This window comes from Prunus persica, chromosome G2, assembly GCF_000346465.2.
Source record: "Prunus persica cultivar Lovell chromosome G2, Prunus_persica_NCBIv2, whole genome shotgun sequence".
Classification (NCBI taxonomy): domain Eukaryota; kingdom Viridiplantae; phylum Streptophyta; class Magnoliopsida; order Rosales; family Rosaceae; genus Prunus; species Prunus persica.
In genome coordinates, this window is record NC_034010.1 from 29,742,468 (window position 1) to 29,755,610 (window position 13,143).

The following is a 13,143-nucleotide window of genomic DNA, read 5'->3' on the forward strand; positions in this document are numbered from 1 at the left end:
ACGACAAAGTAAGCCCAAAGAAGGGTCACTAGCGGACAGAAAGGCCCAATAAAAATTCACTAAACGACAGAATAGGCCCAATAAGGGGCACTCAACGACAAAATAGGCCCAATAATGGAACACTAAAGGACAAACAGGCCCAATATGTGCCACTAAACGACAAAAAAGGCCCAATGAAGGCCACTAAACGACAAAAAGTGGCCCAATTAATAACTGACAATAAACGACAAAATAGGCCCAAAAGAGGGGACAATAAACGACAAAATAGGCCCAAAAGAAGGGACAATAAACGACAAAATAGCCCGAGAAGGACAATAAACGACAAAATAGGCCACGAAGGGACAATAAACGACAAAATAGGCCCAAAGAAGGGACAATAAACGACAAAATAGGCCCAAAGAAGGGACAATAAACGACAAAATAGGCCCAAAGAAGGAACAATAAACGACAAAATAGGCCCATTAATATCCATAAACGACAAAACAAGCCCAATTAAGCGAAATGCCTATTTTGTCGTTTAGTGACTTAATTGGGCCTATTTTGTCGTTTTCGAGCTCTTTAATGGGCCTATTTTGTCGTTTAGTGACTTTCATTGGGCTTACTTTGTCGTTTAGTGAACCTTAATTGGGCCTATTTTGTCTTTTTACGATCCTTTACTGGGCCCATTTTGTCTTTTACTGTGCCCTCATTGGGCCTTGTTTGTCTTTTAGTGTGCCGTCATTGGGCAATATTGTCCCTTATTGGGCCGATTTTGTCGTTTAATCAGTCTTCCTTGGGCATATTTTGTCGTTTAGTGTCCCTTAATCGGCCCATTTTGTTGTTTTCATACCTTTCATTGGGCCTGATTTGTCGTTTTGAGGCATTCAGTGGCCCTATTTGGTCATGTACGGGACCTTTAGGGGCCTATTTGTCGTCAATGGCCTGTGGAGCAGAATTACATCGTTCATGGGCCTTTGTTTAGGCCGACTTCGTCGTTTACGGGCCATAAATGAGCCTACATTGTCGTCGAAATCATCCAAACAAATACGGGGGCTAATGTCGGGGCTATTAGGGCACGTTCACTGTTATTGGGTTGCTTTTAACGGTTAAGGGCAAACACTTTCTCGGACTGAACACGTCATAAAAAATCATCAAAAAAAAATAGGGCCCAACCATTGAGCGACCAACTATTGTAGTTATTGGGCCCAACCAGTGATGCATTTCAGCAAACCAGACGCAGATTATAATTTCCATCTAATAACAAAAATTAGACCTGTTGACTAAATATAACATCTAATAGGAAGTGGATCCATGCACAGAAAAAAGCAACAAATAAATCGCCCAGCAACCTTTAATTCTATTTGAAGAAATTTGACATCAAACTGAGGATATGACCATGATTCTGCAACTCACATATCCCTGCAAGGGCAAAGTCAGTTTACAAGTCCGACAATGTTAAAAAAGGACAAATAATAAAGGAAAACGGATAACCCTCCGTCAGTTAGAAAACAGTCTATTGACATCATGGTGCAGTGTCTCTCTGCTCTACAACTATGAATTAATCCAGTGCTGCAAACGACAGTCTTCTCATAACCCATGACTTCTCAAAATCATGTTAGGAAATTAATAAAATATATTACTATAAATTCATGTTATGCAATCAACTAAGGTTTGATATCACATATGAAACCAGACGTTTGAGCATTCACAGAGACACACAAAAGAAGAAGACCACAGATACGGATCTCTGCAGATCACGAAAGTCAGCATTGTCCATTTAGTAATACAGTCCTAAAGATGAGTGGTAAAATTCTATCATATAGAAGGTTTAACATAATTTGTGATTGGAGAGAGTTCAAGATCATTAAAAGTAAATCAAACCCAGATTGCGGATTGGGTGTGTCCAAGACCCCATGAAGAATTCCTTGCTATATTTTGGAGCCTGCAATGCAAAGAGACCAGCGTTTTTTTGTCATTCGTATGAATTTTGAAAATTACACTTCCATCAAATCATACTTGTCCCTGTGTTGTGGCGCCACATAAGATGGGTCTATTTGAATAACTCAAATCCATGAGTAGCCTTGCTCTCCACTCCTACAAATTAAAAAGACATGGTATAAAAGCCATACAATAGACATCATATTCTGAGGACACATTTTTGCAATCGAAGTATCATATTTCTTTTATAAGTAGCCTTTTAAGTATCATCTTAAGCATATTTCAAGTCAAGCTAACGAAATAAAGACACAAGCAAGCACAAGAATGATCGTGTGCGTAAAAAGTATGGAACAACATCCAAGAGATATTCACACTTACATGCCCAATCATACAAATAAAAACACATGCAGGATTAGCCCACCAAAGTCACCCCCAACAGATATAGAACAGATCTACACATGCCTTTATGGACTTGAGATTTACTCTTCTACTTTGAACCGGATAAGTAACTACATTTTCTGCTACTGAACAACAGAAGCTCACCACAAGGAAGAACGTCACATTCTTCTTTAAAAAGAATCAGTATTTAAGTAGCAGGAAAGTAAGACTTGCTTACTGATTCAGTAGGATAATCATTTGGTGTGTAACACAACTGCAATTGCTTGGCCACCCCTGCAAGTTAAAGGCATTTCATGACATTAAAGTCAAAGATATAACATGCTAGATCCACAAATCTAGATTAGTATAATGAACTTTCCACAGCTAATAAGGCTACATACACAGCAAGTGTTCCATCTGGTAGAAGCTCCCCCTCTGTGTCAATTTCTGCCAATGTTTTCTGAAGAGTTGATACATTATGTGTGTTATACAGTTAAGGAACATGACTATTTATGAATTTTGTAAACTAGCGTCTTATCAAAGATATAAGCTTATATAACTATAACTATACATTTTCCTAGAGATACCACTTCCTCCAACATAAAGCTTGTTGTAAGGTAAAAGGATATATTTCTTTCAATGGAGCAGAATGCCAGTGTTGGTCATACATGTTGCGTTCATCAGCCTGAACCATGAACGTGACTACAGCCCTACACATATATTTGGAGTTAACTGTACCTTTATTCACTTCGCTGAAAGTGGCAGCAGCAGCAGAAGGAACAAATGAGACATTGTGTCAGCTCTAACCTTGGGTTATTGTATTCCGTCCAAGCTTTAGCCAAAGCCTCTACAAATTGACTGGCGGCAGGATTATTAGGAACTCTTTTGGAATCCAATCCAAGAAATTCTCCATAGTGGTTGAGTAAGCTCCTGGAAAATGAGAAGCTAAGGGTAAAATACTTGGTAACCTTATTATGCTTAATTTTTTAGCATTGGATATGAGAATATCAACAGATATACAGACATACAAATAAATATCAACATGGTTTGGATGAATATAATGAAAACCTATGTGGCTAAGTACAGAAATTTCGTAGGATACTTCTTCCAATTGCAATCGTTTAACTTCGAAGGAAAGACCTGGACCCACCACACCCTGAACCTTTACTAGTTGAACCAACGGCCAAAAGATTGTTTTGGAAATTGATAATCGAGACCTTTATGCATCCAAGACTCAAAATATGATTGATTTCTATGTTTGAAAAGCACAAAGTTTAACTAATAAATGGATAAAGTTGGAAATATAAACAAAAAAATAGAAAAGGAAAACTCATTAGTGCTCTCCTTTTTCACCACCAATTTCTTGTCCTCAAAATAAGGGAAGATATGAAGTTGGTGATCAGAAGAACGCTCTCTGCTCTCTGTGATCCCAAATCTTTAAAAAATGCATCTGGTGCACACCTACATTGAAGAACCCTAATTCGACTCCACTCCATAAACTTCATGTATTGTTTAAATGCTATTATTTCTACAACTACTAGGTTTAGAGCCAATCAGGTATCACCGCGTGTAGTGAAACCCTAAGCGTTCTTCTATCACGCAAAGGAACCCTAGATTTAATACAAGAAAAAGGTGTGAACAGAAGAATAGGGCAAAGATGCTCACCCTTATTAACACAAGTCTATCATCACACCGAGAATGTGGAACCCTCGGACGGCACCATCGAGATCTCGTACATTCTCGATGTGTTTCCCTAAGCAAAAACCCATCCTCTTCCGATCTAAATACAAAAACCTATAATTAATACAGGAAAAATGTGCGAACAAAAAGATCGGGTAACGGCGCTCACCCCTATGGACGACATCGTAGAGATCTCGTGAGTGTATCGTCTCCATTGACGGTGGCTTGCGAAGCCGCTTCGTTCTCCCTTGCCATCGAAAAGCCCTAAACCCAAACGATGCTAGTAATTCTCAGGAAGCTAGCATCGTCGCCATAGTTGCGCTTGCGAAAATAAAAACTGAATTCCTAGAAAAAGACAGACGCACAATTTTCTCTAGCAAATCATAAACTCGGGCCTTGAATTTCTAGAGAATGTAAACCTTGGGCCCTGATTGTCTGAAGAAACCCTAGCCCCTCGGCCTTGATTGGAAAACCACAACAGATAGTAGAATGAGGCCACGGAGTCGGCCTTATGAATGGCCCAAGGCGGGTCCGGATAGTTACAGTACTTTTACCGTGGTAAAAAGACCTTCTTATCCTTGATGTTTTGGACTGAAATGAAGACGTGTCCATTTGTCAAGTGTTTTCTTTCTTAACCAATCAAAAGCAATAATTTTTTTCTTTAATGATATTAATTTTTTAACCAATTATTGTTTACTTTATTAAATGCAGAAGGCATATCGGGTGAAATGAGAAAATCAAATTGCCACGTCAGCTATCAAATTTCAATTTGATGTTTTAGATTTGACATTTCCCTTTGAAGAGAGCTGCAATGTGAGATCAAATGAGCTCCTTGCAAATTCTTGGAAGACAAAAGGACAGTTTCTGAAGAACTGCAAAATAAGTGCTCGCAAAGTTGGTATTTTCACAACTGGTTCCACCATTTCCCATATGGAGTCTCTTTGTTTTATTTCATTCTTTAGTTCCTGTAAACGAAAAGATAATAAATAATGTCTCAGTCAGAACCTCAATAGCAATCCCTTTACATCAGAAAAAGCAGCACAACTGCAGCAGAAACCGAAACTAAAAAGAACAGAGGCATACGGAAAACATTTTCTCTGTAACTGCTTTCCTTAAAGAATTTTTGTCCCCATTTTCCATTAGAGTATTTATCTGGAGAAGAAGGTGAATTATAAATATATAAACTTGTGCATTCTAAATTTAAAATGAGTTACATTCCTCTAACACCAAGGCAACATAAATAAATTACAGCGGATGGCATCAGATAGCCAACCTAGTAGTAGTCTATGCATCAAACCAAAACATAAAAAGGAGTGGAATTTAGAATCAAAATATCGGGGATGGAGGACAGCCATGAAAGAATAGAAGAAAGAAGCTTCAACAGATTAACCAATGCCTTGAATCAATAAAACAAGATACTTCTGTAACTTTAAGCTGAATCTCTGAATCTTCACCTCTAAAACTGTATCTTCTTTTCTTCTTCTCCACCCACTTCTTGTGAACCATCTGATACATAAAACATCAGAATGTTCATATATAAGGACAGGATATTATAGAACAAAAATATAAGTAATCAAGCCTTAACAGTTGTCTAGGGAAACTGAAGCTGGGAGAGTTTCAATGATTACTAGTGACAGTGAGTGACTCTTGGTAGAGTACTAGAGTTCCATCAGTATTCAGTATATGCAGGCCTACTCTAATTACCACGATCTACAAGATCAATAAAATTCACTTTTCAAGTAACTAACCTCTTGAGAAATGAGATTTTTTCACGAGGTCTGTAAGGCTCCTTTGATTTATCCGGGTGGCTAATATTTACAGAGTACAGCCGGGCGGCTATACCATTTAAATATTATTTAAATAGTATAGCCCGAAAAAAGCCCAAAAATGGCTATACGAGCTTTACAAGTGCTGTTGTACACTCCTTCAGAGAGATGACGGATAACTGAAAATCAGTGGAAAAAAAGATGTCTTTTTATACTGTCCAAATATATTATATTTAAATAATACAGCCGTGCGGCTATACCATTTAAATATTATTTTAATAGTATAGCCGAACGGCTATACTATTTATTTATTAAAAAAAGGCCAAAAATGGCTTTAGGAGCTTTATATTTCCCTCCCTGCCTGGCTCGCTTCACCGAATCACTTCCCATCTTCAAGTTCAAGGCCAAAAAAGAGGTGGGCAATTCCTCATTTGAGCTCTCATGCCGTCTCCCAAGAAAGATAGGAAAATTGAAGAAAAACTTAAGCTTGGTTTCAGTCGAGCCTAAAGCCCCAGACTCTGGCTGGTGGGATACTTTCTTCAACCCAAGGTTTTTCTTTTCACTAAGCTCAGTCTTCAATTACTCTGCCTCCTGCTTTTTAGTGGAATGCATTCAGATTACTTGTAGTTTTAACTAAATTATCTTTATATTTTGCTTATTTTGGAAAATCTATGATGCACAGAAATCTAGAACAGGTGGTGGATTTTGTTCTGTAATGTTAAATTCGGTAATGATGTTCATAATTAGAGCTCAAAACCTATAAACTGTGCTTTCGTTCAGTTAGGCTGTTGGAAAAATCGGCCTAGGCGCTAGGTGGCCGCCTAGGCGGGTCCCTTTTTTTTTTTTCCTGACTTTAGCTAAATCATGAACTCGCTTCAATTTCTGATGGCCGCTATACAAAAATTTGCTTTTGATTATGTGTTTTGCATCCTGAAAAGAGAAGGATGTGGTCGAACAGTTATTACTAGAGGGAGCAATAGAGATTTTTGCATGTAAAAGTAGTACGCAATTCTTAAGAATCTGGTTTGGCCTAAGTTGGATGAGTAGTTGGAAATCCTGACTGAATCAGACTTGGGGAATATACAGACATAGAAACACATAGTCGGGCTTTGCTTGTTGTCTTAGACTTTGAAGTCGCAATTCACCTCTGGAAGGTTGACAAGTTTGACTTTGTTGTCTGCATGAGTGCCTATATCAACGTCGTTTTTGGCAGTGTTGAAATTGGACTAGTCTTCGCAGTATGTATCATTATTGTGTGTGACAGTAACACTAAATTTAACAACTTAAAACTACGCATTAGAACTAATATTTCTTTTTACTTCTGTATAGGTTGCAATATCTGTGATCAGGGTACTTTTGTTTGTGGCAAGGCCAAGAACTTTTGTTCGAGGAAACATTCCGAATTCCATGGTTTACAGAAATGTTGAGCAGTATCCCAATGCAAGCAATGTTCCTGGAATTCTCATACTTGAGATTGATGCTCCCATTTACTTTGCAAATACCAACTACTTAAGAGAAAGGTACTAATTAATTAAACCTGAGCAAAAACTAAAGATTTGGGGCTTAAGATAGATAATAGGGACTAAGGTTTTGTTGAGTTGTTCTTGAGGTGGTTGTACTATCTTTTTGTTTTCTGGTCATGTTTATGTTCTAGTGAGCCAGAACTAAAGATTTGGGACTGGGAAAGAGACATCCTACTTTGTTTGTGAAGGTTTGAATCAGACATTTGATTTTTATGATGTTGCACAAATTTTCATCTACAAATTGATTGAATAACTAGTGTAGTGCTTCAAGTTACCAGTCGCTTCTAACCAAGGTGCTTTCTGATAGTGCCACCATACTCATTAAACATAGAGACCTCTGTGTGTCATCCTTTTGATTCTAAAAATTTCCAAGTGTTAAGTTGGTTAACTGGCCTAGTGTTTGAGCCATAAATTACTGAAACAGTCTCATGATGAAAGAATTGATTGCGTTCTCATGATTATTTGTGATCATAGAAACTGCTTTCCAGAAATCCTTTAATCTTCTCTGATGTATTTTGTTTCATTTATAGGCACACAGGTTGGAGAGGACTTGATGAAGGCATCGTTGTAGTTGGGACTTGCATGATTTAAAGGCTACAATGGCTGGTTGCATGTCAACCCCATCCAAAACAATTAAATCAAGGGAAAAACACTGTCATCAAACGCCATAGAAAGAAATACCAGTTTCAAGAAAATAAATAGTGATGCAGGAGCTCGCGAGAGTGACTATGCTGTCAGTGAGTTTGTTCGTGTGGACTTTGGGAATGATGCAACAACTACTCACAGAAGATCTAAGGTTTCTAATTCAACATTCCATCTCAACCAGCTGCAATGGCACCACAGTCAATATGATTCAAATGGTATGTGCTTTCTTTCATCAGATTTCAACCATCTTTCTATTTCAACCAATAGTGCTGACAAGAATATTCATAGCTCTTGAATCTCATATTTTGAAAGTTATTCATTTGCAGTAATTTTCCAAGAGGAAGCTTGGTTTGACTCGGTGAGTATTCTGGAGTCTGACTCGGATGATGACTTTATCAGTATACATGGAGGTATTGGCCATCAGCCTGTAACTACATATTACAGAATGAAAGCCTTGTGGTCTTGTTTGATTGCAAAACGTCATTACTACTGAAGTAAATTTTTCTTGAGCTACTTATTGGAAAAGGATTTTGTTTTCTTTTCTTAATTTTCTTCACTTATTCTACAGATGGTTTTCCATTAGCAAGCAATCCAGTGGGGAATATCTCATGTGGCCAAGTACTTCAGCATGAAAGATCTGCTCGCTTTGTTGATAATGGGTGTAAGTATGAAGAATACCAAAGCTATATGAAAATTGATGGAGGTAAATCAGATAAAATCACAGGCAGGGATGAGCGCAGGGAATCAAATCGGTTTTCGCTTATTAATACCCAGGGCTATGAGCTTTCTCACTTAGGGAAGACCAATGAAGTTTGCAGTAAGAGGAAGAATATATTAGATCACTCTTATGGCAGCTTTAAAGGACTTACAGAGGATGGACGTGACTCTAATGAAAAAATTCAAGACAATGCCCTGAAATCCGGCTTGACTCGATTGGTACCTTCTGTAAGTTTCAACGATAAGATTCTAAGTGCACAGAGTTTGGTTCCGCAGTCCCAAAGAAAGCCATCAGCCGTTTTCAGACTTTCTTTTAAAAGGAGATCCTGTGATGCAGAAGAAACCATTGAACAATGTAAGCATTCAAATAATTCAATTTTCTTTGAATAGAAAGAAAAGAATATTGGGATTGGTGTACATGTATATTACTGAACATTTCAATGATATATCCACAGGTCAATCAAAAAGGTTTCTGTATCGGCCTAGACCAGGATATATCATTCCATGTTGTAGAGTAGAGAAGCCGACTTCAGGATCTTGGTCTGAGATTCCACCCTCAACTTTTAAATTTCGTGGCGAGAACTATTTCAAGTATGACTTTGGTTTTTTCTTTTGTCAAAACCAACCTTAACTGAATTTAGACATTTGCAACTAATTACTCTATTCTGCCTTGCTAATGATAATATTATTTTATGTTGGTCTACCATCCAGAGATAACAGAAGTCAACTACTCCGAATACAGTCCATATACTCCAATAGGCTTTGATGTGTCTGTATGCCCCAAAAAGATACATCACATTGCCCAGCATCCTGAGCTTCCCAAAGTGAAAGCAAATGGGAAATTGTTCATTGTAAACGTACAGGTATTTTTTCAGAATTGATTTATCTTGTTATGTTTAGTTTGTTATATTTTGGTAATATCTAATGATATTGCTCTGCGCCTTGTTGCAGTTGCCTACTTATCCTGCTGCAATGTTTCTTGGTGATAGTGATGGAATGGGGATGAGTCTTGTAATGTATTTCAAAGTTTCTGAGAATTTTGATAAAGACATCTCTCCTCAATTCCAGGACAGCATCAAGGTAACTTCATTTTGTATGCAACTTCATCCATTTGGATAGGCATGTACTTTATTCTGATGTACTCTCCCTGATGGAAATGATCTTATGTTCTATTGGAACACTCAGTCTGTTGGTATATTTGAATGATGCTTTTAGAAAATGGTTGACGATGAGACGGAAAAAGTTAAAGGATTCGCAAAGGACTCCACTGTACCTTTTAGAGAAAGACTAAAGATCTTGGCTGGGGTGGTAAATCCTGAAGATCTCGGTCGGAGTTCTGCTGAGAAGAAGCTTGTACATGCATATAATGACAAGCCAGTTCTTTCACGCCCCCAGCACAATTTTTACAAGGTAAACATTGAACATTTATGTTGCTGAACATAAAAACCATGTTGTTTGACTTTATCAAGCTCTCTCACATGCAGGGTCCTAACTACTTTGAGATTGATCTGGACATTCATCGCTTCAGCTACATATCAACGAAGGGTCTCAAATTGTTGTGAACGGAATAGCCGAGCGGCTATACTCGTAAAATATTCTATTTATGGCAGGTAGCCACTCTAAAATATTCTTTTTATGGAGTATAGTCGCGCGGCCATACTTTTAAAATATTATTTTTACGGAGTATAGCCGTGCGGCGATACTCTCTTTTAAAATAGAGAACTTATGGAGTATAGCGGGCTATACTCTCTTTTTAAATATTCTGTTTATGGCTTATAGCGTATAGCCAGCGGCTATACTTTTAAAATATTCTGTTTATAGAGTATAGCCAAGCGGCTATATGTTTAAAATATTCTATTTTACCAGTATAGCCGCGCGGCTATACGCTTTAAATATAACAATAAAAATATGGATTTCTCTTTAGCAAAGATGAGCCTTGAGATAATGAATCAATTAGACATGATATGTATTTACGTTCTAGCTTTGTTCCTCTGTGTGCGCTTAGGGTTGAGAGAAAATTTATGCCTTGTTTGTGTGTTGCATGTGTATGAGAAGTGATATAATGACATTGCTTATCTCTTTAGGTGGCCCTTGTCATATTTCCTAAATATATTCGAATGTTTAAACAGTATAGCGGAGCGTCTATATTCGAATAATAATATAATTACTAATTGAAGTAATTAAAAAAGGCAAAGATATTACTTAATGATATATATATATATATATATATGAAATTAAAGAAGTTGGGCAAAAAATAAAAGTAAAGAAACTAATTTTATACTTTTTTAAAAAAAAAATTGCAAGAAGACCATAGGTCTTTGTCGGCAACTATTTGCCGGATTAGACCTCTCTCGAGGAAAGTTTCCTATGCCGACAAAATGTCATCGGGAGAGGTCTAATCAGGCAAAATTACACCGAGATAGACCTGTGCCGACCAAAGTTCGTCGGGAGAGGTTTTTTTTTAATAATAAGTATAAACTTGGTATCTTTAGGTCAATACATTTTTATTTTAAATTTTCTTTTTCGTAATTCAATAAAATCTTAGCCTTATTTAATTACTTTCATTAGTAATTATGTTTTAATCATTATTTATTTTGTGAATAATTAGTATTAAATATTTTAATTAATTTCATAAATATATTACTTAATAAATAGTAATTGGTTTTTTATTTTTTTTCTTTAATAAAATACTTAAATACTAATTATTCACTAAGTAAATAATAATTAAAACATAACTACTAAATAAAGTAATTAAAAAAGAGAAATTCAGATAATGATATTTCAAGGGTATAGCCGTGCGGCTATACGTTTAAAATATTATGTTAATGGAGCCTTAATTACGAAAACAAATTTATGTCTGGAGTGCTAAATTGAATCAATAAATTTGTGATCACGAAAATACTTTAGTAATACACTGACTCACTTGAGAAGTTATTTATTGTTTGTGTACATATCCACGTGACATGTTGATGTGATTTATCAAAATTTTATCAAATTATTATAATTCGTGCACAATAGTTATAAAATCCAAATTTTACACAAAAAGAAGGAACAATAAGAGAAAAAAATCGTACCCAAAAATAGTTCATATGGTAGATCCAAAGATTCGTATGAAGATGAATCCATTCTCTTAGAAAGGTTAGAATGGTGGTTCATATTGTTTTAAAAAATAGTATAGCCGCGCGGCTATACTCAATTTTTTCCAAATTTATTTTAAAAATAGTACTTCCACTCTGCTATACTAGGTTTTTTCCTAATTTTATTTTAAAAATAGTACCGCCGAGCGGCTATACCTGTTTTTACCTAATTTTTAAAAAAATAGTATAGCCGGGCGGCTTTACTCGGTATTTTCGTAATTTTTTTAATAGTATAGCCGCGCGGCTATACTCTGTTTTTTTTTAATATTCTGGCGAATCAGACTCGAACTCATCACTACGAACGTCCAAGGCACAGAGCAAGCCCGTTCCAGGTTTTGAGCAGTGTTCGAAAAATCGGCCTAGGCGCTAGGCGGGAGGACACTGACACCAGGGAGTTAGGGGGGTCCTAGACGACCTGGGAGGATCTAGGCGGCTTGGGAGGATCTAGGCGGCCTGGGAGGATCTAGTCGGCACCTAGGCGGCTTGGGAGGATCTAGTCGGCGCCTAGAAGGCCTAGGCGGATCTAGGAGGCCTGGGCGGGTCTGGGCCCCAGGGCGGGTCGTGTCCTGTTTTTTTTTCCAAATGAAGACAGACGAAGCTTGCTGGTGTGAAGGAGCAAAGGTGACATGTATGGGGTACTCGTCACCATCAATATCATACACTGTGACCTCCTGGTTCTGGATGCCTCGTTACGAAATTCATCAGCCTCCAACAATGGCAAGATGTGGCTTTCCACGTCTTTTTTGCACATGTACAGCGTAGTTCGTGTCACATCACTACATGCCAACTGCTTCTCAAAACGCTTGCTGCACCTTGTGATCTTGTTTTGGAGGCTTGGGGGGACGTCAGGAGGGGCATGGCCTCCTTGTTCTACTTGTTGCGGTTGTTGAGGCAGAGGCATGTCCTGTGCTGCCATGACTGCATGTTCTTGGGCTGCAGGTTCGTGAAACTGAGGTGAGACTTGGAGGCTCCAACTTTGTTCAAGTTCTTCTTGTTGTTCGGGCATGCCCTGTGCTGCAATGACTTCTTGGGCATGTTGGGTTCCACGTTTTTGTAATTGAGCAAATTCTTGGGGATAAGAAGGGACATACTTGTTAATTCCAGAGGAGGAGCCTTGTACTAGTTGTGCTGGTGCAGCAACTTCAGATTCTTGAAACTGACCAAACTCTTGGAGGCCTTGGACTGATTGCGGATAATAAGAAGGGTTAATTCCAGAGGAAGAGCCTTGTTCTAGTTGTTTTGGTGCAGCAACTCCAGTTTCTTGAAACCGACCAAACTCTTGGAGGCCTTGGACTGATTTTATAACAAGGGTTAATTCCAGAGGAAGAGCCTTGTTCTAGTTGTTGTTCTGGTGCAGCAACTTGCTGTGGTTCAATTTTT

General features: G+C 37.7%; 1 protein-coding gene and 1 long non-coding RNA gene across 2 annotated transcripts; one reads left to right on the forward strand and one right to left on the reverse strand.

The window, feature by feature from the left end:
- On the reverse strand, positions 1,235 to 4,439 carry LOC109947014. Its single transcript, XR_002270026.1, has 6 exons — positions 4,145 to 4,439; positions 3,961 to 4,075; positions 3,034 to 3,225; positions 2,697 to 2,755; positions 2,534 to 2,589; positions 1,235 to 2,073 (listed from the first exon to the last, which is right to left on the reverse strand). It is a non-coding gene; the product is annotated as an uncharacterized LOC109947014 (long non-coding RNA).
- On the forward strand, positions 6,070 to 10,402 carry LOC18786633. The gene is made up of 12 exons (XM_020557465.1): positions 6,070 to 6,290; positions 6,811 to 6,979; positions 7,071 to 7,261; positions 7,795 to 7,802; positions 7,900 to 8,124; positions 8,236 to 8,319; positions 8,478 to 8,981; positions 9,082 to 9,228; positions 9,347 to 9,489; positions 9,578 to 9,706; positions 9,842 to 10,036; positions 10,111 to 10,402. Exons 1-12 carry the CDS (start codon positions 6,070 to 6,072, stop codon positions 10,186 to 10,188), a joined length of 2,094 nt encoding a protein of 697 aa, XP_020413054.1. The 3' UTR covers positions 10,189 to 10,402.

What these genes read in the sequence shown, in the direction of transcription:
- LOC18786633 (XM_020557465.1), top strand. Translation starts at nt 6,070, where the DNA reads ATGGCTTTAGGAGCTTTATATTTCCCTCCCTGCCTGGCTCGCTTCACC. An exon ending in AATTCCAGGACAGCATCAAG is followed by an intron (nt 9,707 to 9,841) that starts GTAACTTCATTT and finishes TGATGCTTTTAG; the next exon opens with AAAATGGTTGACGATGAGAC. An exon ending in CCCAGCACAATTTTTACAAG is followed by an intron (nt 10,037 to 10,110) that starts GTAAACATTGAA and finishes TCTCACATGCAG; the next exon opens with GGTCCTAACTACTTTGAGAT.